Source organism: Scyliorhinus torazame, chromosome 13, assembly GCF_047496885.1.
Source record: "Scyliorhinus torazame isolate Kashiwa2021f chromosome 13, sScyTor2.1, whole genome shotgun sequence".
Lineage (NCBI taxonomy): Eukaryota > Metazoa > Chordata > Chondrichthyes > Carcharhiniformes > Scyliorhinidae > Scyliorhinus > Scyliorhinus torazame.
The window spans coordinates 100,347,826-100,374,403 of record NC_092719.1 but is presented as its reverse complement, the minus strand read 5'-3'; the positions used below and the strand labels follow the sequence as shown (position 1 = coordinate 100,374,403).

The window sequence follows — 26,578 nt, the reverse complement described above, 5'->3', positions numbered from 1 at the left end:
CGGAGAATCGCGCCCCAGGTGTCAGTGCGCTTGGATACATAAATATTCCACTATCTCATTGGGGCTGGTTTAGCACAGTGGGTTAAATAGCTGGCTTGCAATGCAGAACAATGCCAGCAGCGCGGGTTCAATTCCTGTACCATTCTCCTTGAACAGGCGCCGGAATGTGGCAACTAGGGGCTTTTCACTGTAATTTCATTGAAGCCCACTTGGAACAGTATGTGATAAGTGGGGGTTACTGGGTTACGGGGATAGGTTAGATACGTGGGCTTCAGTTGGGTGCTCTTTGTAAGGGCCGGTGCAGACTCGATGGGCCGAATGGCCTCCTTCTGCACTGTAAATTCTATGATTCTATGAAAGGGTGATCAGATTATCAGGTTGATCAAAGGATTTGATGACTGAATGAGAGGAATGATTGCCCTGGTGGGAGTCTTCAACGCAAGGGGATATAATGTTAAAATTACGCCAGACTGTTCAAGCCAGATATCGAGAAGAATTTATTCACGAAAGGTTTCAGGAAAGCTGGAAATCTTTCCTTCAGAATGCTATGGATACTGATGGACAACTGAAAATGTCAGAATTGAGATTAATTGATTTAGGGTGTGTGAGGGGATTCCAGATCATGGGGCAGAGTGTGGATAAATGGAGCAAAAGTATTGAACAGCCATGATCCTATTGAACAAGACTCGAGAGGCTGAATGGCCAATTCTGGTTTGAGCTACCCTGATTTGTCCCCTACCTGCTCTCCAAGGTGCACCATCCACAGTGGGCATCGTCTGCACCGAGACACTCCTGACAGGACTGGTACTGGGCACAGGTGGCGACCTTTACCCGGCTAACCTGCGAAAAGCAAGAGAATAACATTCAGGAATTGGCTGCTGAGGTGACCAATGGCAGAGCAACCGGAGACAGGATCAGCCGATCACACAATGACTAGGAGGGATGACCTGTGGGAGGGGCCCTGGAGACTGGATCACCCCATCACTCGATGACAAGGAGGTTTGAACAATGGGAAGACCCATCAAGAGAGGATCACCAATCACTCAATGACCAGGAAAGATAACCAATGAGAGGGGCCCTGGCAAGAGGATCAACTGATCACTCAAAGACCAGGAGAACCCAAATGGAAACTGAAGTCACCAAAAACTGGCTGCTGGGGAGTGGGCCCAATCACAAAGTCGGTGGAAGTCAATTCCTTGGTGGGGGTAGAGTGTCAATACAGTGGGGCACAGTCCGTAATGAACAGGAGTCAGCAAATGCTATCAGAGAGAGAGAGAGATTGAGCAGAGCACAAAGTGAGTAACTCTTTGGAAATATCAGAGACTAGGCAGACAAATGGAGGAAGTGTGAGACTAGGGTCAGTATGTCCACAGTGCAGTGGAACACAGAGTAAATTCTGCAGGCCAGTGAGATACAGGCTGGAGTCTAATCGAGGGGTTCAGGTAGATCATAGAAAGAAGAAAAAATACCCGGGAATGAGTTACAGACTGGAATCTAATCGAGGGGTCCCGGGTGGTTTATATATAGAATAAAAGATACCCGGGGGTGAGTTACAGACTGGAATCTAATCGAGGAGTTCGGGGTGGTTTGTACATAGAATAACAGATACCCGGGAGTGAATTACAGACTGGAATCTAATCCAGCGGTTCGGGGTGGTTTATGTATAGAATAACAGATATCTGGGAGTGAATTTCAGACTGGAATCTAACAGAGCGGTTCGGGGTGGTTTATATATAGAATAACAGATACCCAGGAGTGAATTTCAGACTGGAATCTAATAGAGGGGTTCGGGGTGGTTTATATATAAAATAAAAGGTACCCGGGAGTGAATTACAGACTGGAATCTAATCGAGGAGTTTAGGATGATTTATATTTAGAATAACGGATACCCGTGAGTGGGTGACAGACAGGAATCTAATCGAGGCGTTCGGGTTGGTTTATCTCTAGAATAACAGACTCCCGGGAGTGGATTACAGACTGGAATCTAATCGAGGGTTACGGGGTGGTTTATATATAGAATAACAGATACCCGGGAGTGAATTACAGACTGGAATCTAATCGAGGGTTTCGGGGTGGTTTAGAAATAGAATAACAGATACCCGGGAGTGAGTTACAGACTGGAATCTAATCAAGGGGTTCGGGGCGGTTTATATATAGAATAACAGATATCCGGGAGTGAGTTACAGACTGGAATCTAATCGAGGGGTTCGGGGTGGTTTACATATAGAATAACAGATACCCGGGAGTGAGTTACAGACTGGAATCTAATCGAGGGGTTCGGGGTGGTTTACATATAGAATAACAGATACCCGGGAGTGAGTTACAAACTGGAATCTAATCGAGGGGTTTGGGGAGTTTATATATAGAATAACAGATACCTGGGAGTGAATTACAGACTGGAATCTAATCGAGAGGTTCGGGGTGGTTTAGAAAAAGAATAACAGATATCTGGGAGTGAGTTACAGACTGGAATCTAATCGAGGGGTTCGAGGTGGTTTATATACAGAATAACAGATACCCGGGAGTGAGTTACAGACTGGAATCTAATCAAGGGGATCGGGGTGGTTTATATATAGAATAACAGATATCCGGGAGTGAGTTACAGACTGGAATCTAATCGAGGGGTTCGGGGTAGTTTACATATAGAATAACAGATACCCGGGAGTGAGTTACAGACTGGAATCTAATCGAGGGGTTCGGGGTGGTTTACATATAGAATAACAGATACCCGGGAGTGAGTTACAGACTGGAATCTAATCAAGGGGTTCGGGGTGGTTTATATGTAGAATAACAGATATCCGGGAGTAAATTACAGACTGGAATCTAATCGAGGGGTTGAGGGTGGTTTATACTTAGAATAATAGATACTCGCGAGTGAATTACAGACTGGATTCTAATCGAAGGGTTCGGGATGGTTTATATTTAGAATAACAGTTATCCGGGAGTGAGTTACAGACTGGAATCTAATCGAGGAGTTCGGGATGGTTTATATATAGAATAACAGATACCCGGGAGTGAGTTACAGACTGGATCTAATCGATGGGTTCGGGGTGGTTTATATACACAATAACAGATATCCGGGAGTGAATTACAGACTGGAATCTAATCGAGGGGTTAGGGGTAGTTTATATATAGAATAACAGATACCCGGGAGTGAATTTCAGACTGAAATCTAATCAAGTCTGCACATCCCTCTGAACACTGGCTGGTGTCCATGTCCCTCTGAACACTGGCTTGTGTCCATGTCCCTCTGAACACTGGCTTGTCTCTCTGTCCCTCTGAACACTGGCTTGTCTCTCTGTCCCTCTGAACACTGGCTGGTGTCTCTGTCCCTCTGAACACTGGCTGGTCTCTCTGTCCCTCTGAACACTGGCTGGTGTCCATGTCCCTCTGAACACTGGCTGGTGTCCCTCTGAACACTGGCTGGTGCCTCTGTCCCTCTGAACACTGGCTGGTGTCTCTGTCCGTCTGAACACTGGCTGGTGTCCCTCTGAACACTGGCTGGTGTCTCTGTCCCTCTGAACACTGGCTGGTCTCTCTGTCCCTCTGAACACTGGCTGGTCTCTCTGTCCCTCTGAACACTGGCTGGTCTATCTGTCCCTCTGAACACTGGCTGGTCTCTCTGTCCCTCTGAACACTGGCTTGTCTCTCTGTCCCTCTGAACACTGGCTGGTGTCCCTCTGAACACTGGCTGGTGTCCCTCTGAACACTGGCTGGTGTCTCTGTCCCTCTGAACACTGGCTGGTCTCTCTGTCCCTCTGAACACTGGCTGGTCTCTCTGTCCCTCTGAACACTGGCTGGTCTATCTGTCCCTCTGAACACTGGCTGGTGTCTCTGTCCCTCTGAACACTGGCTGGTCTCTCTGTCCCTCTGAACACTGGCTGGTGTGTCTGTCCCTCTGAACACTTATGGGCAGCACGGTAGCCTTGTGGATAGCACAATTGCTTCACAGCTCCAAGGTCCCAGGTTCGATTCTGGCTTGAGTCACTGTCTGTGCGGAGTCTGCACATCCTCCCCGTGTGTGCGTGGGTTTCCTCCGGGTGCTCCGGTTTCCTCCCACAGTCCAAAGATGTGCGGGTTAGGTGGATTGGCCATGATAAATTGCCCTTAGTGTCCAAAATTGCCCTTAGTGTTGGGTGGGGTTACTGGGTTATGGGGATAGGGTGGCGGTGTTGACCTTGGGTAGGGTGCTCTTTCCAAGAGCCGGTGCAGACTCGATGGGCTGAATGGCCTCCTTCGGCACTGTAAATTCTATGATTATCAAATTCTATGAAACACTGGCTGGTGTCTCTGTCCCTCTGAACACTGGCTGGTGTCTCTGTCTCTCTGAACACTGGCTGGTGTGTCTGTCCCTCTGAACACTGGCTGGTCTCTCTGTCCCTCTGAACACTGGCTGGTGTCTCGTTCCCTCTGAACACTGGCTGGTGTCTCTGTCCCTCTGAACACTGGCTGGTGTGTCTGTCCCTCTGAACACTGGCTGGTGTCTCTGTCCCTCTGAACACTGGCTGGTGTCTCTGTCTCTCTGAACACTGGCTGGTGTCTCTGTCCCTCTGAACACTGGCTGGTGTCTCTGTCTCTCTGAACACTGGCTGGTGTCTCTGTTACTCTGAACACTGGTTGGTCTCTCTGTCCCTCTGAACACTGGCTGGTGTCTCTGTCCCTCTGAACACTGGCTGGAGTCTCTGTCCCTCTGAACACTGGCTGGTGTCTCTGTTACTCTGAACACTGGTTGGTCTCTCTGTCCCTCTGAACACTGGCAGGTGTCCCTCTGAACACTGGCTGGTGTCTCTGTCCCTCTGAACACTGGCTGGTGTCTCTGTCTCTCTGAACACTGGCTGGTGTCTCTGTCCCTCTGAACACTGGCTGGTGTCTCTGTCCCTCTGAACACTGGCTGGTGTCTCTGTCTCTCTGAACACTGGCTGGTGTCTCTGTCCCTCTGAACACTGGCTGGTGTCCCTCTGAACACTGGCTGGTGTCTCTGTCCCTCTGAACACTGGCTGGTGTCCCTCTGAACACTGGCTGGTCTCTCTGTCTCTCTGAACACTGGCTGGTGTCTCTGTCTCTCTGAACACTGGCTGGTGTCCCTCTGAACACTGGCTGGTGTCTCTGTCCCTCTGAAGACTGACTGGTGTCCCTCTGAACACTGGCTGGTCTCTCTGTCCCTCTGAACACTGGCTGGTGTCTCTGTCTCTCTGAACACTGGCTGGTGTCTCTGTCTCTCTGAATACTGGCTGGTGTCTCTGTTACTCTGAACACTGGCTGCTGTCTCTGTCCCTCTGAACACTGGCTGGTGTGTCTGTCCCTCTGAACACTGGCTGGTCTCTCTGTCCCTCTGAACACTGGCTGGTGTCTCTCTGAACACTGGCTGGTCTCTCTGTCCCTCTGAACACTGGCTGGTGTCCCTCTGAACACTGGCTGGTGTCTCTGTCCCTCTGAACACTGGCTGGTGTCCCTCTGAACACTGGCTGGTCTCTCTGTCCCTCTGAACACTGGCTCGTGTCCCTCTGAACACTGGCTGGTCTCTCTGTCCCTCTGAACACTGGCTGGTCTCTCTGTCCCTCTGAACACTGGCTGGTGTCTCTGTCCCTCTGAACACTGGCTGGTGTCTCTGTCCCTCTGAACACTGGCTGGTGTCTCTGTCCCTCTGAACACTGGCTGGTCTCTCTGTCCCTCTGAACACTGGCTGGTCTCTCTGTCCCTCTGAACACTGGCTGGTCTCTCTGTCCCTCTGAACACTGGCTGGTCTCTCTGTCCCTCTGAACACTGTCTGGTGTCTCTGTCCCTCTGAACACTGGCTGGTCTCCCTGTCCCTCTGAACACTGGCTGGTGTCTCTGTCCCTCTGAACACTGGCTGGTCTCTCTGTCCCTCTGAACACTGGCTGGTCTCTCTGTCCCTCTGAACACTGGCTGGTCTCTCTGTCCCTCTGAACACTGGCTGGTGTCTCTGTCCCTCTGAACACTGGCTGGTGTCTCTGTCCCTCTGAACACTGGCTGGTGTCTCTGTCCGTCTGAACACTGGCTGGTGTCTCTGTCCGTCTGAACACTGGCTGGTGTCACTCTGAACACTGGCCGGTGTCCCTCTGAACACTGGCTGGTGTCTCTGTCCCTCTGAACACTGGCTGGTGTGTCTGTCCCTCTGAACACTGGCTGGTGTCTCTGTCCCTCTGAACACTGGCTGGTGTCTCTGTCTCTCTGAACACTGTCTGGTGTCTCTGTCCCTCTGAACACTGGCTGGTGTCTCTGTCCCTTTGAACACTGGCTGGTGTCTCTGTCCCTCTGAACACTGGCTGGTGTCTCTGTCTCTCTGAACACTGTCTGGTGTCTCTGTCCCTCTGAACACTGGCTGGTCTCTCTGTCTCTCTGAACACTGGCTGGTCTCTCTGTCTCGCTGAACACTGGCTGGTCTCTCTGTCCCTCTGAACTCTGGCTGGTGTCTCTGTCTCTCTGAACACTGTCTGGTGTCTCTGTCCCTCTGAACACTGGCTGGTGTCTCTGTCTCTCTGAACACTGTCTGGTCTCTCTGTCTCTCTGAACACTGGCTGGTGTCTCTGTCCCTCTGAACTCTGGCTGGTGTCCCTCTGAACACTGGCTGGTCTCTCTGTCCCTCTGAACACTGGCTGGTGTCTCTGTCTCTCTGAACACTGTCTGGTGTCTCTGTCCCTCTGAACACTGGCTGGTGTCTCTGTCCCTCTGAACACTGGCTGGTGTCTCTGTCTCTCTGAACATTGTCTGGTCTCTCTGTCCCTCTGAACACTGGCTGGTCTCTCTGTCCCTCTGAACACTGGCTGGTGTCTCTGTCCCTCTGAACACTGGCTCGTCTCTCTGTCCCTCTGAACACTGGCTGGTCTCTCTGTCTCTCTGAACACTGGCTGGTGTCTCTGTCCCTCTGAACACTGTCTGGTGTCTCTGTCCCTCTGAACACTGGCTGGTGTGTCTGTCCCTCTGAACACTGGCAGGTCTCTCTGTCCCTCTGAACACTGGCTGGTGTGTCTGTCCCTCTGAACACTGGCTGGTCTCTCTGTCCCTCTGAACACTGGCTGGTGTGTCTGTCCCTCTGAACACTGGCTGGTGTCTCTGTCCCTCTAAACACTGGCTGGTATCTCTGTCACTCTGAACACTGGCTGGTCTCTCTGTCCCTCTGAACACTGGCTGGTCTCTCTGTCCCTCTGAACACTGGCTGGTGTCTCTGTCCCTCTGAACACTGGCTGGTCTCTCTGTCCCTCTGAACACTGGAAGGTCTCTCTGTCCCTCTGAACACTGGCTGGTGTGTCTGTCCCTCTGAACACTGGCTGGTCTCTCTGTCCCTCTGAACACTGGCTGGTGTGTCTGTCCCTCTGAACACTGGCTGGTGTCTCTGTCCCTCTGAACACTGGCTGGTGTGTCTGTCCCTCTGAACACTGGCTGGTCTCTCTGTCCCTCTGAACACTGGCAGGTTTCTCTGTCCCTCTGAACACTGGCTGGTGTGTCTGTCCCTCTGAACACTGGCTGGTGTCTCTGTCCCTCTGAACACTGGCTGGTGTCTCTGTCCCTCTGAACACTGGCTGGTCTCTCTGTCCCTCTGAACACTGGCAGGTCTCTCTGTCCCTCTGAACACTGGCTGGTCTCTCTGTCCCTCTGAACACTGGCAGGTCTCTCTGTCCCTCTGAACACTGGCTGGTGTGTCTGTCCCTCTGAACACTGGCTGGTCTCTCTGTCCCTCTGAACACTGGCTGGTGTGTCTGTCCCTCTGAACACTGGCTGGTGTCTCTGTCCCTCTAAACACTGGCTGGTATCTCTGTCACTCTGAACACTGGCTGGTGTCTCTGTCCCTCTGAACACTGGCTGGTGTCTCTGTCCCTCTGAACACTGGCTGGTGTGTCTGTCCCTCTGAACACTGGCTGGTCTCTCTGTCCCTCTGAACACTGGCAGGTCTCTCTGTCCCTCTGAACACTGGCTGGTGTGTCTGTCCCTCTGAACACTGGCTGGTCTCTCTGTCCCTCTGAACACTGGCTGGTGTCTCTGTCCCTCTAAACACTGGCTGGTATCTCTGTCACTCTGAACACTGGCTGGTGTCTCTGTCCCTCTGAACTCTGGCTGGTCTCTCTGTCCCTCTGAACACTGGCTGGTGTCTCTGTCCCTCTGAACACTGGCTGGTGTCTCTGTCTCTCTGAACACTGGCTGGTGTGTCTGTCCCTCTGAACACTGGCTGGTCTCTCTGTCCCTCTGAACACTGGCTGGTGTCTCGTTCCCTCTGAACACTGGCTGGTGTCTCTGTCCCTCTGAACACTGGCTGGTGTGTCTGTCCCTCTGAACACTGGCTGGTGTCTCTGTCCCTCTGAACACTGGCTGGTGTCTCTGTCTCTCTGAACACTGGCTGGTGTCTCTGTCCCTCTGAACACTGGCTGGTGTCTCTGTCTCTCTGAACACTGGCTGGTGTCTCTGTTACTCTGAACACTGGTTGGTCTCTCTGTCCCTCTGAACACTGGCTGGTGTCTCTGTCCCTCTGAACACTGGCTGGAGTCTCTGTCCCTCTGAACACTGGCTGGTGTCTCTGTTACTCTGAACACTGGTTGGTCTCTCTGTCCCTCTGAACACTGGCAGGTGTCCCTCTGAACACTGGCTGGTGTCTCTGTCCCTCTGAACACTGGCTGGTGTCTCTGTCTCTCTGAACACTGGCTGGTGTCTCTGTCCCTCTGAACACTGGCTGGTGTCTCTGTCCCTCTGAACACTGGCTGGTGTCTCTGTCTCTCTGAACACTGGCTGGTGTCTCTGTCCCTCTGAACACTGGCTGGTGTCCCTCTGAACACTGGCTGGTGTCTCTGTCCCTCTGAACACTGGCTGGTGTCCCTCTGAACACTGGCTGGTCTCTCTGTCTCTCTGAACACTGGCTGGTGTCTCTGTCTCTCTGAACACTGGCTGGTGTCCCTCTGAACACTGGCTGGTGTCTCTGTCCCTCTGAAGACTGACTGGTGTCCCTCTGAACACTGGCTGGTCTCTCTGTCCCTCTGAACACTGGCTGGTGTCTCTGTCTCTCTGAACACTGGCTGGTGTCTCTGTCTCTCTGAATACTGGCTGGTGTCTCTGTTACTCTGAACACTGGCTGCTGTCTCTGTCCCTCTGAACACTGGCTGGTGTGTCTGTCCCTCTGAACACTGGCTGGTCTCTCTGTCCCTCTGAACACTGGCTGGTGTCTCTCTGAACACTGGCTGGTCTCTCTGTCCCTCTGAACACTGGCTGGTGTCCCTCTGAACACTGGCTGGTGTCTCTGTCCCTCTGAACACTGGCTGGTGTCCCTCTGAACACTGGCTGGTCTCTCTGTCCCTCTGAACACTGGCTCGTGTCCCTCTGAACACTGGCTGGTCTCTCTGTCCCTCTGAACACTGGCTGGTCTCTCTGTCCCTCTGAACACTGGCTGGTGTCTCTGTCCCTCTGAACACTGGCTGGTGTCTCTGTCCCTCTGAACACTGGCTGGTGTCTCTGTCCCTCTGAACACTGGCTGGTCTCTCTGTCCCTCTGAACACTGGCTGGTCTCTCTGTCCCTCTGAACACTGGCTGGTCTCTCTGTCCCTCTGAACACTGGCTGGTCTCTCTGTCCCTCTGAACACTGTCTGGTGTCTCTGTCCCTCTGAACACTGGCTGGTCTCCCTGTCCCTCTGAACACTGGCTGGTGTCTCTGTCCCTCTGAACACTGGCTGGTCTCTCTGTCCCTCTGAACACTGGCTGGTCTCTCTGTCCCTCTGAACACTGGCTGGTCTCTCTGTCCCTCTGAACACTGGCTGGTGTCTCTGTCCCTCTGAACACTGGCTGGTGTCTCTGTCCCTCTGAACACTGGCTGGTGTCTCTGTCCGTCTGAACACTGGCTGGTGTCTCTGTCCGTCTGAACACTGGCTGGTGTCACTCTGAACACTGGCCGGTGTCCCTCTGAACACTGGCTGGTGTCTCTGTCCCTCTGAACACTGGCTGGTGTGTCTGTCCCTCTGAACACTGGCTGGTGTCTCTGTCCCTCTGAACACTGGCTGGTGTCTCTGTCTCTCTGAACACTGTCTGGTGTCTCTGTCCCTCTGAACACTGGCTGGTGTCTCTGTCCCTTTGAACACTGGCTGGTGTCTCTGTCCCTCTGAACACTGGCTGGTGTCTCTGTCTCTCTGAACACTGTCTGGTGTCTCTGTCCCTCTGAACACTGGCTGGTCTCTCTGTCTCTCTGAACACTGGCTGGTCTCTCTGTCTCGCTGAACACTGGCTGGTCTCTCTGTCCCTCTGAACTCTGGCTGGTGTCTCTGTCTCTCTGAACACTGTCTGGTGTCTCTGTCCCTCTGAACACTGGCTGGTGTCTCTGTCTCTCTGAACACTGTCTGGTCTCTCTGTCTCTCTGAACACTGGCTGGTGTCTCTGTCCCTCTGAACTCTGGCTGGTGTCCCTCTGAACACTGGCTGGTCTCTCTGTCCCTCTGAACACTGGCTGGTGTCTCTGTCTCTCTGAACACTGTCTGGTGTCTCTGTCCCTCTGAACACTGGCTGGTGTCTCTGTCCCTCTGAACACTGGCTGGTGTCTCTGTCTCTCTGAACATTGTCTGGTCTCTCTGTCCCTCTGAACACTGGCTGGTCTCTCTGTCCCTCTGAACACTGGCTGGTGTCTCTGTCCCTCTGAACACTGGCTCGTCTCTCTGTCCCTCTGAACACTGGCTGGTCTCTCTGTCTCTCTGAACACTGGCTGGTGTCTCTGTCCCTCTGAACACTGTCTGGTGTCTCTGTCCCTCTGAACACTGGCTGGTGTGTCTGTCCCTCTGAACACTGGCAGGTCTCTCTGTCCCTCTGAACACTGGCTGGTGTGTCTGTCCCTCTGAACACTGGCTGGTCTCTCTGTCCCTCTGAACACTGGCTGGTGTGTCTGTCCCTCTGAACACTGGCTGGTGTCTCTGTCCCTCTAAACACTGGCTGGTATCTCTGTCACTCTGAACACTGGCTGGTCTCTCTGTCCCTCTGAACACTGGCTGGTCTCTCTGTCCCTCTGAACACTGGCTGGTGTCTCTGTCCCTCTGAACACTGGCTGGTCTCTCTGTCCCTCTGAACACTGGAAGGTCTCTCTGTCCCTCTGAACACTGGCTGGTGTGTCTGTCCCTCTGAACACTGGCTGGTCTCTCTGTCCCTCTGAACACTGGCTGGTGTGTCTGTCCCTCTGAACACTGGCTGGTGTCTCTGTCCCTCTGAACACTGGCTGGTGTGTCTGTCCCTCTGAACACTGGCTGGTGTCTCTGTCCCTCTGAACACTGGCTGGTGTGTCTGTCCCTCTGAACACTGGCTGGTCTCTCTGTCCCTCTGAACACTGGCAGGTCTCTCTGTCCCTCTGAACACTGGCTGGTGTGTCTGTCCCTCTGAACACTGGCTGGTCTCTCTGTCCCTCTGAACACTGGCTGGTGTCTCTGTCCCTCTAAACACTGGCTGGTATCTCTGTCACTCTGAACACTGGCTGGTGTCTCTGTCCCTCTGAACTCTGGCTGGTCTCTCTGTCCCTCTGAACACTGGCTGGTGTCTCTGTCCCTCTGAACACTGGCTGGTGTCTCTGTCTCTCTGAACACTGGCTGGTGTGTCTGTCCCTCTGAACACTGGCTGGTCTCTCTGTCCCTCTGAACACTGGCTGGTGTCTCGTTCCCTCTGAACACTGGCTGGTGTCTCTGTCCCTCTGAACACTGGCTGGTGTGTCTGTCCCTCTGAACACTGGCTGGTGTCTCTGTCCCTCTGAACACTGGCTGGTGTCTCTGTCTCTCTGAACACTGGCTGGTGTCTCTGTCCCTCTGAACACTGGCTGGTGTCTCTGTCTCTCTGAACACTGGCTGGTGTCTCTGTTACTCTGAACACTGGTTGGTCTCTCTGTCCCTCTGAACACTGGCTGGTGTCTCTGTCCCTCTGAACACTGGCTGGAGTCTCTGTCCCTCTGAACACTGGCTGGTGTCTCTGTTACTCTGAACACTGGTTGGTCTCTCTGTCCCTCTGAACACTGGCAGGTGTCCCTCTGAACACTGGCTGGTGTCTCTGTCCCTCTGAACACTGGCTGGTGTCTCTGTCTCTCTGAACACTGGCTGGTGTCTCTGTCCCTCTGAACACTGGCTGGTGTCTCTGTCCCTCTGAACACTGGCTGGTGTCTCTGTCTCTCTGAACACTGGCTGGTGTCTCTGTCCCTCTGAACACTGGCTGGTGTCCCTCTGAACACTGGCTGGTGTCTCTGTCCCTCTGAACACTGGCTGGTGTCCCTCTGAACACTGGCTGGTCTCTCTGTCTCTCTGAACACTGGCTGGTGTCTCTGTCTCTCTGAACACTGGCTGGTGTCCCTCTGAACACTGGCTGGTGTCTCTGTCCCTCTGAAGACTGACTGGTGTCCCTCTGAACACTGGCTGGTCTCTCTGTCCCTCTGAACACTGGCTGGTGTCTCTGTCTCTCTGAACACTGGCTGGTGTCTCTGTCTCTCTGAATACTGGCTGGTGTCTCTGTTACTCTGAACACTGGCTGCTGTCTCTGTCCCTCTGAACACTGGCTGGTGTGTCTGTCCCTCTGAACACTGGCTGGTCTCTCTGTCCCTCTGAACACTGGCTGGTGTCTCTCTGAACACTGGCTGGTCTCTCTGTCCCTCTGAACACTGGCTGGTGTCCCTCTGAACACTGGCTGGTGTCTCTGTCCCTCTGAACACTGGCTGGTGTCCCTCTGAACACTGGCTGGTCTCTCTGTCCCTCTGAACACTGGCTCGTGTCCCTCTGAACACTGGCTGGTCTCTCTGTCCCTCTGAACACTGGCTGGTCTCTCTGTCCCTCTGAACACTGGCTGGTGTCTCTGTCCCTCTGAACACTGGCTGGTGTCTCTGTCCCTCTGAACACTGGCTGGTGTCTCTGTCCCTCTGAACACTGGCTGGTCTCTCTGTCCCTCTGAACACTGGCTGGTCTCTCTGTCCCTCTGAACACTGGCTGGTCTCTCTGTCCCTCTGAACACTGGCTGGTCTCTCTGTCCCTCTGAACACTGTCTGGTGTCTCTGTCCCTCTGAACACTGGCTGGTCTCCCTGTCCCTCTGAACACTGGCTGGTGTCTCTGTCCCTCTGAACACTGGCTGGTCTCTCTGTCCCTCTGAACACTGGCTGGTCTCTCTGTCCCTCTGAACACTGGCTGGTCTCTCTGTCCCTCTGAACACTGGCTGGTGTCTCTGTCCCTCTGAACACTGGCTGGTGTCTCTGTCCCTCTGAACACTGGCTGGTGTCTCTGTCCGTCTGAACACTGGCTGGTGTCTCTGTCCGTCTGAACACTGGCTGGTGTCACTCTGAACACTGGCCGGTGTCCCTCTGAACACTGGCTGGTGTCTCTGTCCCTCTGAACACTGGCTGGTGTGTCTGTCCCTCTGAACACTGGCTGGTGTCTCTGTCCCTCTGAACACTGGCTGGTGTCTCTGTCTCTCTGAACACTGTCTGGTGTCTCTGTCCCTCTGAACACTGGCTGGTGTCTCTGTCCCTTTGAACACTGGCTGGTGTCTCTGTCCCTCTGAACACTGGCTGGTGTCTCTGTCTCTCTGAACACTGTCTGGTGTCTCTGTCCCTCTGAACACTGGCTGGTCTCTCTGTCTCTCTGAACACTGGCTGGTCTCTCTGTCTCGCTGAACACTGGCTGGTCTCTCTGTCCCTCTGAACTCTGGCTGGTGTCTCTGTCTCTCTGAACACTGTCTGGTGTCTCTGTCCCTCTGAACACTGGCTGGTGTCTCTGTCTCTCTGAACACTGTCTGGTCTCTCTGTCTCTCTGAACACTGGCTGGTGTCTCTGTCCCTCTGAACTCTGGCTGGTGTCCCTCTGAACACTGGCTGGTCTCTCTGTCCCTCTGAACACTGGCTGGTGTCTCTGTCTCTCTGAACACTGTCTGGTGTCTCTGTCCCTCTGAACACTGGCTGGTGTCTCTGTCCCTCTGAACACTGGCTGGTGTCTCTGTCTCTCTGAACATTGTCTGGTCTCTCTGTCCCTCTGAACACTGGCTGGTCTCTCTGTCCCTCTGAACACTGGCTGGTGTCTCTGTCCCTCTGAACACTGGCTCGTCTCTCTGTCCCTCTGAACACTGGCTGGTCTCTCTGTCTCTCTGAACACTGGCTGGTGTCTCTGTCCCTCTGAACACTGTCTGGTGTCTCTGTCCCTCTGAACACTGGCTGGTGTGTCTGTCCCTCTGAACACTGGCAGGTCTCTCTGTCCCTCTGAACACTGGCTGGTGTGTCTGTCCCTCTGAACACTGGCTGGTCTCTCTGTCCCTCTGAACACTGGCTGGTGTGTCTGTCCCTCTGAACACTGGCTGGTGTCTCTGTCCCTCTAAACACTGGCTGGTATCTCTGTCACTCTGAACACTGGCTGGTCTCTCTGTCCCTCTGAACACTGGCTGGTCTCTCTGTCCCTCTGAACACTGGCTGGTGTCTCTGTCCCTCTGAACACTGGCTGGTCTCTCTGTCCCTCTGAACACTGGAAGGTCTCTCTGTCCCTCTGAACACTGGCTGGTGTGTCTGTCCCTCTGAACACTGGCTGGTCTCTCTGTCCCTCTGAACACTGGCTGGTGTGTCTGTCCCTCTGAACACTGGCTGGTGTCTCTGTCCCTCTGAACACTGGCTGGTGTGTCTGTCCCTCTGAACACTGGCTGGTCTCTCTGTCCCTCTGAACACTGGCAGGTTTCTCTGTCCCTCTGAACACTGGCTGGTGTGTCTGTCCCTCTGAACACTGGCTGGTGTCTCTGTCCCTCTGAACACTGGCTGGTGTCTCTGTCCCTCTGAACACTGGCTGGTCTCTCTGTCCCTCTGAACACTGGCAGGTCTCTCTGTCCCTCTGAACACTGGCTGGTCTCTCTGTCCCTCTGAACACTGGCAGGTCTCTCTGTCCCTCTGAACACTGGCTGGTGTGTCTGTCCCTCTGAACACTGGCTGGTCTCTCTGTCCCTCTGAACACTGGCTGGTGTGTCTGTCCCTCTGAACACTGGCTGGTGTCTCTGTCCCTCTAAACACTGGCTGGTATCTCTGTCACTCTGAACACTGGCTGGTGTCTCTGTCCCTCTGAACACTGGATGGTGTCTCTGTCCCTCTGAACACTGGCTGGTGTGTCTGTCCCTCTGAACACTGGCTGGTCTCTCTGTCCCTCTGAACACTGGCAGGTCTCTCTGTCCCTCTGAACACTGGCTGGTGTGTCTGTCCCTCTGAACACTGGCTGGTCTCTCTGTCCCTCTGAACACTGGCTGGTGTCTCTGTCCCTCTAAACACTGGCTGGTATCTCTGTCACTCTGAACACTGGCTGGTGTCTCTGTCCCTCTGAACTCTGGCTGGTCTCTCTGTCCCTCTGAACACTGGCTGGTGTCTCTGTCCCTCTGAACACTGGCTGGTCTCTCTGTCCCTCTGAACACTGGCTGGTGTCTCTGTCTCTCTGAACACTGGCTGGTGTCTCTGTCCCTCTGAACACTGGCTGGTGTCTCTGTCCCTCTGAACACTGGCTGGTGTCTCTGTCCCTCTGAACACTGGCTGGTGTCTCTGTCTCTCTGAACACTGGCTGGTCTCTCTGTCCCTCTGAACACTGGCTGGTCTCTCTGTCCCTCTGAACACTGGCTGGTGTCTCTGTCTCTCTGAACACTGGTTGGTGTCTCTGTCTCTCTGAACACTGGCTGGTGTCTCTGTCTCTCTGAACACTGGCTGGTGTCTCTATCCCTCTGAACACTGGCTAGTCTCTCTGTCCCTCTGAACACTGGTTGGTGTCTCTGTCTCTCTGAACACTGGCTGGTGTCTCTGTCCCTCTGAACACTGGCTGGTGTCTCTGTCCCTCTGAACACTGGCTGGTGTCTCTGTCCCTCTGAACACTGGCTGGTGTCTCTGTCTCTCTGAACACTGGCTGGTCTCTCTGTCCCTCTGAACACTGGCTGGTCTCTCTGTCCCTCTGAACACTGGCTGGTGTCTCTGTCCCTCTGAACACTGGCTGGTGTCTCTGTCCCTCTGAACACTGGCTGGTCTCTCTGTCCCTCTGAACACTGGCTGGTCTCTCTGTCCCTCTGAACACTGGCTGGTCTCTCTGTCCCTCTGAACACTGGCTGGTGTGTCTGTCCCTCTGAACACTGGCTGGTCTCTCTGTCCCTCTGAACACTGGCTGGTGTCTCTGTCCCTCTGAACACTGGCTGGTCTCTCTGTCCCTCTGAACACTGGCTGGTGTCTCTGTCCCTCTGAACACTGGCTGGTCTCTCTGTCCCTCTGAACACTGGCTGGTGCCTCTGTCCCTCTGAACACTGGCTGGTGTGTCTGTCCCTCTGAACACTGGCTGGTCTCTCTGTCCCTCTGAACACTGTCTGGTGTCTCTGTCCCTCTGAACACTGGCTGGTGTGTCTGTCCCTCTGAACACTGGCTGGTCTCTCTGTCCCTCTGAACACTGGCTGGTCTCTCTGTCCCTCTGAACACTGGCTGGTCTCTCTGTCCCTCTGAACACTGGCTGGTGTGTCTGTCCCTCTGAACACTGGCTGGTCTCTCTGTCCCTCTGAACACTGGCTGGTCTCTCTGTCCCTCTGAACACTGGCTGGTCTCTCTGTCTCTCTGAACACTGGCTGGTGTCTCTGTCACTCTGAACACTGGCTGGTGTCTCTGTCCCTCTGAACACTGGCTGGTGTCTCTGTCCCTCTGAACACTGGCTGGTGTCTCTGTCTCTCTGAACACTGGCTGGTCTCTCTGTCCCTCTGAACACTGGCTGGTCTCTCTGTCCCTCTGAACACTGGCTGGTGTCTCTGTCTCTCTGAACACTGGTTGGTGTCTCTGTCTCTCTGAACACTGGCTGGTGTCTCTGTCCCTCTGAACACTGGCTAGTCTCTCTGTCCCTCTGAACACTGGTTGGTGTCTCTGTCTCTCTGAACACTGGCTGGTGTCTCTGTCCCTCTGAACACTGGCTGGTGTCTCTGTCCCTCTGAACACTGGCTGGTGTCTCTGTCCCTCTGAACACTGGCTGGTGTCTCTGTCTCTCTGAACACTGGCTGGTCTCTCTGTCCCTCTGAACACTGGCTGGTCTCTCTGTCCCTCTGAACACTGGCTGGTGTCTCTGTCCCTCTGAACACTGGCTGGTGTCTCTGTCCCTCTGAACACTGGCTGGTCTCTCTGTCCCTCTGAACACTGGCTGGTCTCTCTGTCCCTCTGAACACTGGCTGGTCTCTCTGTCCCTCTGAACACTGGCTGGTGTGTCTGTCCCTCTGAACACTGGCTGGTCTCTCTGTCCCTCTGAACACTGGCTGGTGTCTCTGTCCCTCTGAACACTGGCTGGTCTCTCTGTCCCTCTGAACACTGGCTGGTGTCTCTGTCCCTCTGAACACTGGCTGGTCTCTCTGTCCCTCTGAACACTGGCTGGTGCCTCTGTCCCTCTGAACACTGGCTGGTGTGTCTGTCCCTCTGAACACTGGCTGATCTCTCTGTCCCTCTGAACACTGTCTGGTGTCTCTGTCCCTCTGAACACTGGCTGGTGTGTCTGTCCCTCTGAACACTGGCTGGTCTCTCTGTCCCTCTGAACACTGACTGGTCTCTCTGTCCCTCTGAACACTGGCTGGTCTCTCTGTCCCTCTGAACACTGGCTGGTGTGTCTGTCCCTCTGAACACTGGCTGGTCTCTCTGTCCCTCTGAACACTGGCTGGTCTCTCTGTCCCTCTGAACACTGGCTGGTCTCTCTCTCCCTCTGAACACTGGCTGGTGTGTCTGTCCCTCTGAACACTGTCAGGTCTCTCTGTCCCTCTGAACACTGGCTGGTGTGTCTGTCCCTCTGAACACTGGCTGGTCTCTCTGTCCCTCTGAACACTGGCTGGTGTCTCTGTCCCTCTGAACACTGGCTGGTCTCTCTGTCCCTCTGAACACTGGCTGGTGTCTCTGTCCCTCTGAACACTGGCTGGTCTCTCTGTCCCTCTGAACACTGGCTGGTCTCTCTGTCTCTCTGAACACTGGCTGGTGTCTCTGTCCCTCTGAACACTGGCTGGTGTCTCTGTCCCTCTGAACACTGTCTGGTGTCTCTGTCCCTCTGAACACTGGCTGGTGTGTCTGTCCCTCTGAACACTGGCTGGTGTCTCTGTCCCTCTGAACACTGGCTGGTCTCTCTGTCCCTCTGAACACTGGCTGGTGTCTCTGTCCCTCTGAACACTGGCTGGTCTCTCTGTCCCTCTGAACACTGGCTGGTGTCTCTGTCTCTCTGAACACTGGCTGGTGTCTCTGTCCCTCTGAACACTGGCTGGTGTCTCTGTCTCTCTGAACACTGGCTGGTCTCTCTGTCCCTCTGAACACTGGCTGGTCTCTCTGTCCCTCTGAACACTGGCTGGTGTCTCTGTCCCTCTGAACACTGGCTGGTGTCTCTGTCCCTCTGAACACTGGCTGGTGTCTCTGTCTCTCTGAACACTGGCTGGTCTCTCTGTCCCTCTGAACACTGGCTGGTCTCTCTGTCCCTCTGAACACTGGCTGGTGTCTCTGTCACTCTGAACACTGGCTGGTCTCTCTGTCCCTCTGAACACTGGCTGGTCTCTCTGTCCCTCTGAACACTGGCTGGTCTCTCTGTCCCTCTGAACACTGGCTGGTCTCTCTGTCCCTCTGAACACTGGCTGGTCTCTCTGTCCCTCTGAACACTGGCTGGTCTCTCTGTCCCTCTGAACACTGGCTGGTGTCTCTGTCCCTCTGAACACTGGCTGGTGTCTCTGTCCCTCTGAACACTGGCTGGTGTCTCTGTCTCTCTGAACACTGGCTGGTCTCTCTGTCCCTCTGAACACTGGCTGGTCTCTCTGTCCCTCTGAACACTGGCTGGTGTCTCTGTCCCTCTGAACACTGGCTGGTGTCTCTGTCCCTCTGAACACTGGCTGGTCTCTCTGTCCCTCTGAACACTGGCTGGTGTCTCTGTCTCTCTGAACACTGGCTGGTCTCTCTGTCTCTCTGAACACTGGCTGGTCTCTCTGTCCCTCTGAACACTGGCTGGTCTCTCTGTCCCTCTGAACACTGGCTGGTGTGTCTGTCCCTCTGAACACTGGCTGGTGTCTCGTTCCCTCTGAACACTGGCTGGTGTCTCTGTCCCTCTGAACACTGGCTGGTGTCCCTCTGAACACTGGCCGGTCTCTCTGTCCCTCTGAACACTGGCTGGTCTGTCTGGCCCTCTGAACACTGGCTGGTGTCCCTCTGAACACTGGCTGGTGTTTCTGTCCCTCTGAACACTGGCTGGTGTCCCCCTGAACACTGGCTGGTGTCTCTGTCCCTCTGAACACTGGCTGGTCTCTCTGTCCCTCTGAACACTGGCTGGTCTCTCTGTCCCTCTGAACACTGGCTGGTGTCTCTGTCCCTCTGAACACTGGCTGGTGTCTCTGTCCCTCTGAACACTGGCTGGTGTCCCTCTGAACACTGGCTGGTGTCTCTGTCTCTCTGAACACTGGCTGGTCTCTCTGAACACTGGCTGGTCTCTCTGTCCCTCTGAACACTGGCTGGTCTCTCTGTCCCTCTGAACACTGGCTGGTGTGTCTGTCCCTCTGAACACTGGCTGGTGTCTCGTTCCCTCTGAACACTGGCTGGTGTCTCTGTCCCTCTGAACACTGGCTGGTGTCCCTCTGAACACTGGCCGGTCTCTCTGTCCCTCTGAACACTGGCTGGTCTGTCTGGCCCTCTGAACACTGGCTGGTGTCCCTCTGAACACTGGCTGGTGTTTCTGTCCCTCTGAACACTGGCTGGTGTCCCCCTGAACACTGGCTGGTGTCTCTGTCCCTCTGAACACTGGCTGGTCTCTCTGTCCCTCTGAACACTGGCTGGTCTCTCTGTCCCTCTGAACACTGGCTGGTGTCTCTGTCCCTCTGAACACTGGCTGGTCTCTCTGTCACTCTGAACACTGGCTGGTGTCTCTGTCCCTCTGAACACTGTCTGGTGTCTCTGTCCCTCTGAACACTGGCTGGTGCCTCTGTCACTCTGAACACTGGCTGGTGTCTCTGTCCCTCTGAACACTGGCTGGTGTCTCTGTCCCTCTGAACACTGGCTGGTGTCCCTCTGAACACTGCCTGATGTCTCTGTCCCTCTGAACACTGGCTGGTGTCTCGTTCCCTCTGAACACTGGCTGGTCTCTCTGTCCCTCTGAACACTGGCTGGTCTGTCTGTCCCTCTGAACACTGGCTGGTGTCTCTGTCCCTCTGAACACTGGCTGGTGTCCCTCTGAACACTGCCTGATGTCTCTGTCCCTCTCAACACTGGCTGGTGTCTCGTTCCCTCTGAACACTGGCTGGTCTCTCTGTCCCTCTGAACACTGGCTGGTCTCTCTGTCCCTCTGAACACTGGCTGGTGTCTCTGTCCCTCTGAACACTGGCTGGTGTCTCTGTCCCTCTGAACACTGGCTGGTGTCCCTCTGAACACTGCCTGATGTCTCTGTCCCTCTGAACACTGGCTGGTGTCTCGTTCCCTCTGAACACTGGCTGGTCTCTCTGTCCCTCTGAACACTGGCTGGTCTGTCTGTCCCTCTGAACACTGGCTGGTGTCTCTGTCCCTCTGAACACTGGCTGGTGTCCCTCTGAACACTGCCTGATGTCTCTGTCCCTCTCAACACTGGCTGGTGTCTCGTTCCCTCTGAACACTGGCTGGTGTCTCTGTCCCTCTGAACACTGGCTGGTGTCCATGTCCCTCTGAACACTGGCTGGTCTCTCTGTCCCTCTGAACACTGGCTGGTGTCCCTCTGAACACTGCCTGATGTCTCTGTCCCTCTCAACACTGGCTGGTGTCCCTCTGAACACTGCCTGATGTCTCTGTCCCTCTGAACACTGGCTGGTGTCCCTCTGAACACTGGCTGGTCTTTCTGTCCCTCGGAACACTGGCTGGTGTCCCTCTGAACACTGGCTGGTGTCTCTGTCCCTCTGAACACTGGCTGGTGTCTCTGTCCCTCTGAACACTGGCTGGTCTGTCTGTCCCTCTGAACACTGGCTAGTGTCTCTGTCCCTCTGAACACTGGCTGGTGTCCCTCTGAACACTGGCTGGTCTCTCTGTCCCTCTGAACACTGGCTGGTCTCTCTGTCCCTCTGAACACTGGCTGGTGTCTCTGTCCCTCTGAACACTGGCTGGTGTCTCTGTCCCTCTTAACACTGGCTGGTGTCTCTTTCCCTTTGAACACTGGCTGGTGTCTCTGTCTCTCTGAACACTGGCTGGTGTCTCTGTCCCTCTGAACACTGGCTGGTGTCTCTGTCCCTCTGAACACTGGCTGGTGTCTCTGTCCCTTTGAACACTGGCTGGTGTCTCTGTCTCTCTGAACACTGGCTGGTGTCTCTGTCCCTCTGAACACTGGCTGGTGTCTCTGTCCCTCTGAACACTGGCTGGTGTCCATGTCCCTCTGAACACTGGCTGGTGTCCCTCTGAACACTGCCTGATGTCTCTGTCCCTCTGAACACTGGCTGTTGTCCCTCTGAACACTGGCTGGTCTCTCTGTCCCTCTGAACACTGGCTGGTGTCTCTGTCCCTCTGAACACTGGCTGGTGTCTCTGTCCCTCTGAACACTGGCTGGTCTCTCTGTCCCTCCGAACACTGGCTGACGGCCGTGTCCCTCTGAGCACTGGCTGGCGGGCCTGTCTCTCTGAACACTGGCTGGTGTCCCTCTGAACACTGGCTGGTGTGTCTGTCCCTCGGAACACTGGCTGGTGTCCCTCTGAACACTGGCTGGTGTCTCTGTCCCTCGGAACACTGGCTGGTGTCCCTCTGAACACTGGCTGGTGTCTCTGTCCCTCGGAACACTGGCTGACGGCACTGTCCCTCTGAACACTGGCTGGTGTCCCTCTGAACACTGGCTGACGGCTCTGAGCACTGGCCTGCGGGCCTGTCTCTCTGAACACTGGCTGACGGCACTGTCCCTCTGAACACTGGCTGACGGCACTGTCCCTCTGAACACTGGCTGGTGTCTCTGTCCCTCTGAACACTGGCTGACGGCACTGTCCCTCTGAACACTGGCTGGTGTCTCTGTCCCTCTGAACACTGGCTGGTGTCTCTGTCCCTCTGAACACTGGCTGACGGCACTGTCCCTCTGAACACTGGCTGGTGTCTCTGTCCCTCTGAACACTGGCTGACGGCACTGTCCCTCTGCACCCTGGCTGGTGGCCCTGTCCCTCTGAACACTGGCTGGCAGCCCTGTCCCTCTGAACACTGGCTGACGGCACTGTCCCTCTGAACACTGGCTGGTGGCCCTGTCCCTCTGAACACTGGCTGGTGGCCCTGTCCCTCTGAACACTGGCTGGTGTCTCTGATCGGATGAACACTGATTGTGTCCCTGTGAACACTGGCTGTTGTGACAGTGATGAATATGTCAGTGTGAAGACTGTTCAGTAACTCATGCGCACCATCTCCCAACGTGTAAACAACCAGTTTGAAAAGGGTAAAAACTGTGTTACATAATTAGATCCCATTTCACTCACCTGATAACGAGTCATGACATAGAGATAGGTATCGTCCACAGGATCAAAGTGCATGAGGTGATGGACAGGCTCACCTGGTGCCACTGGAATCACCTCTCTCCTCCCAATTGACAAATCGCTCCGTAGGTTGAGCTGGAAGTGTGAAATCAAATGGTCAGGACAGCTGTTGTTGCTCCGGCAGGACTAGCTCAGCGTTTCAATCCCAGTTCATGTACAGAGAGAGCTAGAGCCCAGGGGGTCATTAAAATATCCCTCCAGTCTGATTTCTGCCCCTGTCACAAATGAGATGCTGTGTGACTGTAAGAAAGGGAAACCTTCCCTCCCTGCCTGTAGTCTCGACACCGTTCAATCGCCATCAACTCCAGAACCCAGAGCTCTCTGCACTCCTCTAACTCTAGCCTCTTCACCGGCCCCAACTGGACTTGCTCCACTTGGGTCTTCATTGCTTTCTCTTTCTCACGTGCACTCTCTCTTTCTGTCTTTCTCTCTCCCTCCCTCCCCCTCTCCCTCTCTAATTCACACTCTTCCTTTAAGACACTCCTTAATACTTACCTCATTGACCAAGCATTGTGTCAGCTGACCCAACATCTCCTTACATGTTTCCATGTCAACTGTTGTGTTACTGTGCTCCTGGCAAATTCCTTGGGTGGTTTCTAACGTTAAAGTCACCATATAAATACAACTTGTTGTTGGACATTTCCAGGAGATTTGAGCCTCTTGGACAGGGAAGACATTTCCAAATGATTTTTGTTGGCAGCTAAAGAATGTTAATCAGTAACCAGCCTATTGCCCACTGTATCTTCATCGTGTCACGGCACCCTGGGAGAGTGTACGATCAATTCCAACCTCACAGGCACTGGCTCACAACACAAGTCAATTAACCAATAGTTTGTATCAAAAAATCCAGGGGTGAAATTCTCCGGAAACGGCGCAATGTCCGCCGACTGGCGCCCAAAACGGTGCAAATCAGTCGGGCATCGCGCCGCCCCAAAGGTGCGGAATGCTACGCATCTTGGGGGGCCGAGCCCCAACCTTAAGAGGCTAGGCCGACGCCGGACGAATTTCCGCCCCGCCAGCTGGCAGAAAAAGCCTTTGGTGCCCCGCCAGCTGGCGCGGAAATGACATCTCCGGGCGGCGCATGCGCGGGAGCGTTAGTGGCCGCTGACGGCATTCCCGCGCATGCGCAGTGGAGGGAGTCTCTTCTGCCTCCGCCATGGTGGAGACCGTGGCAAAGGAGGACGGGAAAGAGTGTCCCCACGGCACAGGCCCGCCCGCGGATCGGTGGGCCCCGATCACGGGCCAGGCCACCATGGGGGCACCCCCCAGGGCCAGATCGCCCCGCGCTCCCCCCAGGACCCCGGAGCCCGCCCGCGTCACCTTGTCCCACCGGTAAGGTAGGTGGTTTCATTTACGCCGGCGGGACAGGCATTTTAGCGGCGGGACTTCGGCCCATCTGTGCCGGAGAATCGCGGGTGGGGGGGGGGAGGGGGGGGCGCCAACTGGCGCGGCGCGATTCCCATCCCCGCCGAATATCCGGTGGTGGAGAATTTGGCAACCGGCGGGGGCGGGATTCACGCCAGCCCCCGGCGATTCTCCGACCCGGCGGGGGGTCGGAGAATCTTGCCCCAGGTCTTTGGCCCTTAGCTGCCCAATGATTACAGACACCAGGGGCGAAATTCTCCGGAAACGGCGCGATGTCCGCCGACTGGCACCCAAAACGGCGCCAATCAGACGGGCGTCGCGCCGCACCAAAGGTGCGGAATGCTCCGCATCTTTGGGGGCCGAGCCCCAACATTGAGGGGCCAGGCCGACGCCGGAGGAATTTCCGCCCCGCCAGCCGGCGGAAAAGGCCCTTGTTGCCCCGCCAGCTGGCGAGGAAATGACATCTCCGGGCGGCGCATGCGCGGGAGCATCAGCGGCCGCTGACAGTTTCCCACGCATGCACAGTGGAGGGAGTCTCTTCCACCTCCGCCATGGTGGAGACCCGCCTGCGGATCGGTGGGCCCTGATCGCGCGCCAGGCCACCATGGGGGCACCCCCCCGGGGTCAGATCACCCTCCGCTCCCCCCAGGACCCCGGAGCCCGCCCAAGCCGCCTTGTCCCGCCGGTAAGGTAGGTGATTTAATTTACGCCGGCGGGACAGGCAATTTATCGGTGGGACTTCGGCCCATCCGGGCCGGAGAATCCAGCAGGGGGGCCCGCCAACCGGCGCGGCCCGATTCCCGCCCCCGCCGAATATCCGGTGCCGGAGACTTCGGCAACTGGCGGGGGCGGGATTCACGCCAGCCCCCGGCGATTCTCCAACCCGGCGGGGGGTCGGAGAATGTCGCCCCGGGGCGGATTCTCCGACCCCCCCCCCCCCCGCCGTGTCAGAGAATCTGGGAGGGGCGGCGAGAATTTTGCCCCGATGCCGGCTACCGGATTCTCCAGCGCCGGTTTTCGGGCGGGGTTCACGCCATGCCGGTCGGGAGCATTTGGCAGCGGGCACCCGGCAATTCTTCAGGCCCCGATGGGGCGAGCGCCCGTCGGTTTCTGGCCAGTCCCGCCGGCATGCATTAGACATGGTCCCACACGGCGGGACCTGGCAGGTAGTCGGCTGGGGCGGTCCTCGGGGGGGGGGGCACGGGGGGGATCCGACCCCGGGGGGCTCCCACGGTGGCCTGGCCTGCGATCGGGGCCCACTGATCTGCGGGTGGGCCTCTGCTGTGGGAACACTCCTTTCTTCCGCGCCGGCCCCTGTAGGGCTCCGCCATGGCCGGCGCGGAGAAGACACCCCCCTGCGCATGCGCCAGAATACGCTGGCGGTTTCGCACATGCGCGGACCCGCGCAGTCCCTTCAGCGCCGGCTGGCGCTGCGCCACTCCCTCCACCGTCCACCTAGCCCCCGGAAGTGTGGAAAATTCCGCTACTCCCGGTCTGCCCAACGCCGGAGTGGTTCGCTCTTTTTGACGCTAGCGTCAGGCCATCCCGCCGATTTCGGAGAATCCCGAAGCAGGCTTATAAGTTTAAACACAACTAGTGTTTATTTATAACTAGAATAACTGTGGAAAATGCAGTGAAAATATTTGGTTAAATGTCCTTTAACACCTCACCCCTCCTTAACTGCTCCACCCGCTACCCACACATACAAGGCTGACAAAGAGGGGAAGGAAAAGGGAGAAAAACAATAAGGATTAAGGTCAAAAGGTGAGAGTCCTTGCTTCAGATAATGAATTTGTCAGTGCATTCTCTTCACAGTATGAGTGTAGTTTAAAGCCTCTTGTCTATGAATTGTCGTGGTCTTCTTTGCAGCCCAGCAGTATATCTGACTCAAGCCTTTCCAGGCAAGGCCTCTGGCTTCACAACACCCTGTTCTGCAGAGAGAGTTATCAGATTTGGTATTCTACTTACACAGCCAGTTCGCCAGAGAGAGGTGGTTCTCACAGTGGCCTTTTGGTGAGAATTAACTGGATATTCCTGGAGTGAGGTGGTTAGATTCCTCCACCCAGCTTTCAGAATCAAAAGTGAAACGACAATGGAACCTCATGCGGTGAATGTATAATTACTGATAATTCACCAGTGCACTGTGTTATGTTATTAACCCTGTGGGCTCTACCTATGGGCCATTGTGTGGCTTCACCCACAGGGGATATGTTGGGGCATGTACGGGCTCCGCCCATGGCTCCACCCCCTTCACAGGAAGTATAAGAGCTGCCGACCTGCGGGGCCGCCTTCAGTGTTGTACCGGTCGCAGGCAGGCTCAGTTCTAAGCTGATTAAAACCACGGTTTACTTCTCCACGTGTCTTCGAGTGAATTGATGGTCGCCTCACCTCGTCGCTTTGAGAAACATTCCAGTGAGGTAATATCCAATCACCACCTGTTACCGGGCAGCCTCCTGCACCCATTCATTAGCCACCAGCCACATCAATCAACCTGAGCCATCACTGATGTCTGAAGAGCACAGCTTCTGGAATCAGCTTGTTTGAATTAAAGGCTGTCTGCTGGCTGCTTCTTTGCCTTAAAGATACAGGGCTGGATTCTCCGATTTTCAGACTGCCCTGACGCCAACTGGAAACGGTGGCGTTTTGTGACTGAAGGTTCGGCGCAAAACGGCCACCGATCCTCCATTTGGCTGGGGGATCGGAGGAAGGCCGCGTAGAGCTCTGGGCTCCAGCTGCCGGTACGGCCGGAGAATTGCCGGGTCCGTGGCTGCGCA

The 26,578-nt window shown here is 55.2% G+C and overlaps 1 protein-coding gene across 1 annotated transcript in view; it reads right to left on the bottom strand.

The window, feature by feature from the left end:
- Positions 1-26,578, bottom strand: part of plxnd1 (plexin D1) — a 599,181-nt gene that overhangs the window by 482,685 nt on the left and 89,918 nt on the right. Inside the window, exons 3-4 of the mRNA XM_072471999.1 lie at positions 22,383-22,514; positions 740-840 (exon numbers count right to left, since the gene is read on the bottom strand). Coding sequence (XP_072328100.1) covers positions 740-840; positions 22,383-22,514 — 233 coding nt within the window. The remainder of the gene's footprint in view (positions 1-739; positions 841-22,382; positions 22,515-26,578) is intronic.